Raw genomic sequence first — 7,794 nt, 5'->3', positions numbered from 1 at the left:
AAAAGAGGGAAGAAAAACAAAAGACTAAACTCAATTTTGCTGCCTTGAATTTGATGTGTAAAATAGCTCACCGTTGCTGAGAGTTTTATAATTTGGACACGAAGAAACTAAACTCAGTTTTCAAGCTATATTGATAAAGTTTTGAACAGATTAGTATTTTAATCAAAGTGGACAGTAACGAAAGACTTTATCATGCATCTTTCATAGCAACTAATTGTATTGAATTCAGCTTTTTTATGAAATACTTGCTTTTTAATCAACTATTGCATTTGCATTTTGGCTAATAAATTTTTTATAGTTTTATAGTACACTTTATCATTAAGCTCCAGTAAGAGCTAGGTGAATTATGCTAAAAATGCATCGCAACTTTTCTACTTGTTTTGGTACTTTAACACATCAAGAAACCTGTTTTTTACTTTACCTATTTAACAGAAACGTTATGTAAACATTCTGCTAATTAACATAGAATTTCTATGCTGAATCCATTTGTTTGTCTGGCAACGCTGATCATCATTTTACAACTTTTTCTGCTCTAGGGCTCTATTAGTAACTCGCAGTATTCCCCCTCTCTGCACGCCTGACCAATTCGCTCCAGACCAGAATTCTATGTGCTTTGGCCATCTATAGATAGGCCCGTGGCTTGTATTTTTTTGTCCAAAATCAACCCAATCAAGGTCAATTAACTGTATCCATATTAAGCGCTACGCTCGTTGCCAGCTTCTCAGTTAAAGTTAAAGCGATTTTCGCACTGCGCCAACTGTTGCTGCCGCCAGTTCCGCTTGATGGGGGCGTATGTTGCTGCTGTTGTTGCCTATTTATTAGTTGGCCAAAAAAAAGCTGTTTTGCGGCTTGGTCAATGAAACTCGAACTTGTGCTCAAGCCCGAACCTTGTGGCAGGCGCGCAGGCGGGGCTTTGAACTTTGCTTCAATTGTTTCAGCACTAGGGATGGGCGCGTGAGTGCCTCGCCACGCACACAATACAACTTTTGAATAATTATGTAAGCTGTTGGGCATGAAAATGAATTTTAAATTCCGCCCAACAATTACGCAACCAAACAAATTCTGCAGAATTTATAGAGCCCATGAAAAGCCATTGAATTGTTTTTGAATTTGCGACAAAGTTAATTTATTTAGTGTTTAATTCTGTGGAAATATTTTAATTGCAACCGTTGGGCTAACATTATGATGACTGTGAAATACCCTTTAATTATTTGTAATATTTATCATTATAAAATGAGAGAATATTTTGAATTATGTATTCGTTGTTTCAACGAGCTGATATACTATGAAATACTCTATATGAACTATAAAATACTTTTTTTGGGATGTTTAATGAGACTTTGTGCTTACAAGTTTATATGCATATAAAAAACTTTGAAAGATATACTTAATTGCCAGTTAATTCTTTCAACTAAAAACATAATTAATTAATCGCATATAACTTTGTTGCCATCTTGTTGAACTTTAAAGTAGGCTGTAATTAAAAGCTCATGCTAATTGTTTAGACAAGACTTCCACATTTCTTTAAACTTTTAATCGCATAAATGGCCATCGCGTGCCTTGTCACGCGCCCATCTCTAATGCAAATAACCTATCCCACTGCCACTTCGTCTGTTTTGTTGTGCTGTTTAAACAGCTTTGTGTAACCAAATCAGTTTGGTTTATTTTCTTGTATATCTGGCAGCAATGTTAGCAGAAAATAAATACAATTATACGCCTGGCCACCGGTTCAATGGATCTGCAGTTGAGCCTGAAGTCGAAGCCGAATCCGAAACCGAAGTACACTCAATGTCTGCGCACAATATCATTTAAGCTCTTGACGTTGATGAAGTACTTTGCTTGTTTATTTCCTGTTCGCTATGCGATTATTTGCTTTTTGCATACAATAATTAATGTTTATGAACTCGCGTTGACACCAGCCAACAGAATTTTGGAATGGGTTTCGTGCTTGGCTGCATCACAGTGCAGCACGGAAGTGGCCGGCCATCCGGCAAGTTAAATGCTGCGCTTAACACTATTTGCATGTATTATTGGAATGTCAAGAGTGAGGCATGCCACAAACAATTTGGCATTAAGAGATTATTGTGGCAGGAAATGTGCAGGCACCCTGTCTGCGGGCACCTTGTGTGCCGCCGCGACACACCCGTTATTTGTGGCGCTTGTAATCAAATTAACCTTACGTACAGATCAAATATGACTATCTCTGTTGCACTTGCCACATGCCACCAGCTAGAATCATTTCGTTAATTGCACTTCCATTGGCGCTACGACCGACGACGACCTCCCCCGGACAAGAGTTCAATATTTCAATAATTGAATATAACTTAGATTTGCGGGCGAATTTCCAACTTGTGGCTCAGTTCTTCTGCCTTCTGGGGCTCAGTTATAACGCCACGCTTAACGGAACTTGATCGCGACGCGCTCTATAAATCGGATCCGAAATCGGAATCGAAATCGCAATTTTAAAACCTAGGCACGGGCTCTATTCGTCGCAGCCAGTGAAAGTGTTTAGGTTTTTGTTTATTTTCTCATTTTCGTTTTCATTTTTTTTTGTTCAACTTGAATTGGGCGCTTTTGGCGCTGGCCACGCTGAAGTATGCCCCAAGTAGCGGAAATTATGAAAAGGGCCATAAACTACAAATATTTTTAAAATGAAAACATTGTCAACAAATCGTGACCGCATTGAGGAAAATTTGTACAGCAACAAAAATGAATAATTCACGAAGAAACATTTACTTTATTTTTTGTATTTTGGGGCGTTATGTGACCCAGTTTTTTGACGTTTTCGTTAGGTGTTTGCTTTGCCAAGCCTTCAATTCCATTTCACAAACTAATTATGGCCATTACCCAACTGTGGACGGGTATCTAATTGCGGACACGAATCAAGGCTGCGACAAGTTCAAGTGCGATTTGGCATATTTTTCAATTGAATTAAAGAGAACACCTTGAATTCAGCTCCCCTGCCATTGTTGTTGTTGTTGTTTTTGTTGTTGGCCAGACAGAGCATATTCGTGGCTTAGATAACACATTTGGAAATTCTAAACCCAATTACGTGTCAAAATGTCCACAGCTCTCTTTACTTTTTGGATTTTATGTACATGTAGATTGCTTATCGCGCCGCGCAGTTTCTTATCAAAACTCACCGTGAGTCTATAAAAGCCACACTGCGAACAGCTGGAAACTGTTGCTGTTGGTATGATTGTTGTTGTTGTCGTTGCCAAATGCAATTAAGTTTTTCAGAGCAGCAGAAACTAGAAAACAAGCTGAAATGTGCTAAAAGCATGCCCGACTAGCACATACCCTGCAATTTTATTTATTACTTATCCATTACATGATCGTGAGCAGAGTTATCTAAAATTTGCAAATAATTTTCACCTGGGCAAACTATTAGGAAAGATACATACCAACTTTGCTAGGCCCAGAGCTTATAATGCCAGATATAGCTGTTGTATAGCTGGATCGATTTTCAGTTTATTCACGGAGGTCTACTATTAATGTGGACTGATTTCGTAGACGCCTTTTCCCTGCCTATTATCTGAAACGGTCCGTCGATATACCCCATTGCAAGAAATTGATGGAAAGCATTTCTCAGTCCCAAAAGCGTCATCAATTAATGGCAGATCTGTTCAGTTATAAAACTCGCTGCAACGATAATGAGAAAAGTGACGCGTTTAATTGGCAAGCGGGGCCCAAGTAAAACTCCCAAAGATGCCACCGGCTACAATGCATTCGTGCGTCCATCCAGATCAAAGCCACCAACAGATGCGCCAACTGCCATCGCGGGCGTGCACAAAGTCAGAAACTCAGCGCCAACGGGTGTGGGTTTGTCTGTGGAGACCCATCCTGCAGCCGGCAAGATACAATATGCTGCATTCAATCGCTTGCGCAACAGCCGCCAAGCCCAATCGCTAGCCACGCCCACTGGCCAGACAAAACGGCGTCGTTGGCGGCTCTGCTGGTGCTGGCGACGGCGCCGGCGACGCCAACGCGGCTACAAGAACTATTGGCGCAGCAGAGCTTCGACAAAGTCGAAATGGACTTCGTGGCTGCATTGGGGCAAATGCTGCGGTCGGCGTGGGGTGGGTTTCAGCAGCAGCAGCAGCCGTTACCACTATGACTCCGAGGAGGAGGACGACGACATTGATGCCAAGGTCGCGTCCTACATACTGGAGATGAAGCAGCGCGAGGCGGCAAACAGCAGGCAAAGTGAGCACACGGATGAAACGGACTTTGGGTCCAGAGAGGAGGCAGCAGAGGCTGGCCTTCGGCGCAGCAGCAGTGCCCCGCCCCGGCAGCAGCAGCAGCAGCAGCAGCAGCTGCAAGTGTTGCAGCCGTCCAGCTGCCAGGCGCAGATCAAGCGTCGCGCCTGGACCTGGGATGACAGCTTGCGCTCCAACTCGGATCGCTTTCTCGAAACGCTCGAGGAGGATTTGTCAGGTGCTGCTGCAGCTGCTGCTGTTGATGGGCGGCTGCGGCTGTCGCTGAACTTGCAACGTCGCACGCCGCTGCATGTGACCTTTCAGGAGGTGCAAGGTAGGCGGCACAGCTACAGCTTCATCTGCCTGCCACGCCTGCCTGCCTGCCTGCCACACCTGCCTGCCTGTTGCATGCAACCAACTGCCGCCACGCTTTCCATTGAATCATTATATTGTTTCGCTTTTTCTCCATCATATCGAATGTGTGTGTCCGAGAGTGTGTGTGTGTGTCTAATGGGTGCTCATTAGCCATAATTAAGGAAATGTCTTAAACTAAATTCATATTTCTTTGCGCACAGAGGAAGCCAAGGCCGCTGCCGAGGAGCTCAGCCGTTCGCCGGTGATTGGACAGCGTAATGCGGATGCCGCCGCCTCCAGCCCCGTACAGTCGCGCGCCTCCAGCGAGGCGTGGCCGGCACAGTCGGATGAGGACATCGATCGCCTGGTGGCCATGCATCAGAACCGAAGCAGTCTCAGCTCCCTAGGCGTAAGTACAACCAGCAGCCGAGCAACAGAGAGTTCCCCGCCAGCTCTAACTTTCGATTGCATTGACAGGTTCGCTCGGAGTCCATGGCCAGCGTCTATTCGGGCGCCGGTGAAGGTCGCTATGGCACCGTTGTGGTCAAGGGTCAGGTAGAGTTTGGCATGCAGTACAACTACAAACTGGGCGCCTTGGAGATACACGTGGTGCGCTGCAAGGATCTGGCCGCTGTTGATGCCAAGCGCAATCGCAGCGATCCCTATGTGAAGGTAACTACTTGGAGCTTGAGCCCGAAAGGAGCAACTACTTCATATGTGGCATGTTTCTTGCTATTCGGCAGGTTTATTTGCTGCCCGACAAGTCGAAGGCCGGCAAGCGCAAGACCAAAGTCAAGAAGCACACTCTGAATCCCATCTTTGATGAGACGCTGCGCTTCCACACGTCCATTTCCAGCTTGGAGTCACGCACTTTATGGTTGACCGTCTGGCATTCGGACATGTTTGGACGCAACGATTTTCTCGGCGAGGTCAGCGTCAATTTGCAGGGTCGTCTCTTTGACAATCCACAGTCGCAGTGGTATCTGCTGCAGGAGCGCGTAAGTGGGCATGGCAAGCCTGACAAAAAGCCTTAACTAAAATCAATTCCATTTGACAATCACAGAGCGAACCCTTTGATGATGTGGCCACCTATCGTGGCGATATTGTGGTGGGCCTGAAATACATTCCGCCAGAGAATCTGAAATCCTCGATATTCTCGCGCGGCTCCAGCCTCACAGGCAGCTCATCGAATCTGCGCAAATTTGGAGGCAGCATCAAATCGGTAGCTTCTAAGTCCGATCGCAGCGCCAAGGGCGGCCAACTGCATGTGCTGGTGAAGGAGGCCAAGCACTTGAGTCCTATCAAGGCCAATGGCAGCTGTGATGCCTTCTGCAAGAGGTGAGCGGGCGACAGTGAAGATGTGTCGCAGCACCAACTAATCATTGCCCCTTCTTTAGCTACTTGTTGCCGGATCGCACGCGCAGCTCCAAGCAGAAGACTCCGGTGGTGAAGCGCACCTTGCATCCCAGCTGGAATTATACGTTCGTCTACGAAGATGTCTCGCTGGAGGATTTGTCGGAGCGCGCACTGGAGCTGACCGTCTGGGATCACGATCGCTTGGCCAGCAATGAGTTTGTGGGCGGCATACGCTTCTCCCTGGGCACAGGTAGGTGTATCCAAAATTGGTTGCCAAAAACGATAACCAGCTAACACTTTTCATTCATCTAAATCAAAACAGGTCGCAGCTATGGACGGCAGGTGGATTTTATGGATGCCACTGGCAAGGAGCTATCGCTCTGGCAGAATATGCTAGATCGTCCCAACTTTTGGGTGGAGGGCAGCCTCGTGCTGCGCTCCAGCCTGGATGGCATACGTGCCACATTGCCATAGGCAGAGTACTCGTCACAATTTGCACTGTAGTAATTTATTGCCTAGCCACAAGCACACACAGGCACGCACACAGCAGACAAACGCATGCATACCCATACCTACATATAATGTTGCAGTTGGAGTTTTGCCACAGGGCATACGAATGCCCAAATTGTACTTGTATTTGTATTTGTATTCGTAACTGAATTTGAATTTGTATTTGTATTTGTATTTGAATCGTATTGAGTTGTATTAATGAGGAAATGTGTAGTAATTACATAATAGGGTACGATGACAAGCATTACTAGGAACATAGGCATGAATGAAATTCAAGATTCGATTCGATTGATTGATCGATTGATTGTTGGCGCACTCAAGTTCGATTCGTAAGTTAAGCACGCGATTTAGAACGATTTAGAAAGATTTTGAATACTCGAATATATGGCAATCAGACATATGTATACTTATATTTATATGTATATATAGAGTATGTCTGGCCAGGCATCAGCATTAGCATTGGCATTGGCGATGATACTGCAAATTATCTATATTGTTTATGTAGTTTAAGCAGCACAATGTTCAAATACGAAAAACCAACAAACAAACTAAATAAAAAAAGCGTTATCAAATTATTGCACTAATTATAAGCGGGTCATATCCCAGAAGATACTACAAATTGTAAACCAAACACGCGGATTGCTCAGTAAAACGACGACGACGACAAATTAGCCCCATATGCATATATGTACATCTATGTGTATGTAGGCTAACTTAGGATCATTTGTGTGTGTTTTTTTTTTTGTCCAAAAATAAATGGAATTCGCAATTTTGCATACTGTATGCATTAAACCTACGATAATAACTAAGCTCCGACATAAACTCTAAGCTATGTAATACATAATATGTACTAGTACCTATCCAATAATAATCGAGAAATACAAATAACAACGTTTTTGTAAATGCATCTTTTTCGTTTTGTTTTTTACCTATCGTTTTCCTTTTCCAACACTTATACGGTCTAGCTCTTAAGTAAACAGCATTCTAAACTTTACATACATATACATAAGCATATACATACATATATATCAATCCAGACTTCAAGCATATCGCAAGCACTGTACAACTAGATGACAAAACAGACTCAGCAAGGCTTCATATTCGCATATATACGGAGTAAATAAATACTCTACTACTTCATGACTAGATACCCACCAGAACTCAAGTAAATTGCAGCCAAACATAAAAGAAGATAAACAAAAGCATAAAAGATCTATATGTATGTCACACTCCCTCCAACCTCTTGTTGCTAAAAATCTGTTTGTTGTGTAACTTTTATATACACAAAATATATTATATACGATGAGGCAGCTCTTTAAGACGTTCGATAATACTTAAAATCTATTGAAAAAATATATATATAAAAAATCTAAAA

General features: G+C 43.5%; 1 protein-coding gene across 7 annotated transcripts in view; it reads left to right on the top strand.

Moving 5' to 3' along the window:
- Nucleotides 1-7,326, top strand: part of LOC135436867 (synaptotagmin-like protein 4) — a 59,966-nt gene extending 52,640 nt beyond the window's left edge. For 5 of the 7 annotated variants that reach the window (XM_064694629.1, XM_064694628.1, XM_064694627.1 and 2 more), the window contains 6 exons: nt 4,775-4,962; nt 5,031-5,225; nt 5,297-5,551; nt 5,617-5,891; nt 5,951-6,159; nt 6,232-7,326. In XM_064694629.1, coding sequence (XP_064550699.1) covers nt 4,775-4,962; nt 5,031-5,225; nt 5,297-5,551; nt 5,617-5,891; nt 5,951-6,159; nt 6,232-6,383 — 1,274 coding nt within the window. In that variant the 3' untranslated portion in view covers nt 6,384-7,326. Of the gene's footprint in view, nt 1-3,592; nt 4,207-4,774; nt 4,963-5,030; nt 5,226-5,296; nt 5,552-5,616; nt 6,160-6,231 lie in introns of those variants that run through there. The other 2 variants (XM_064694630.1, XM_064694626.1) reach the window with 2 other exon arrangements.
- Nucleotides 7,327-7,794: the final 468 nt, after the last annotated feature.

Source organism: Drosophila montana, unplaced genomic scaffold (genome assembly GCF_035044405.1).
Source record: "Drosophila montana isolate Dmon_TW-CO22-7 unplaced genomic scaffold, ASM3504440v1 contig_3733_1, whole genome shotgun sequence".
Taxonomy (NCBI): Eukaryota; Metazoa; Arthropoda; class Insecta; order Diptera; family Drosophilidae; genus Drosophila; species Drosophila montana.
Note: the sequence above shows the minus strand (reverse complement) of the source record. Positions and strands in the feature narration are given on the sequence as shown.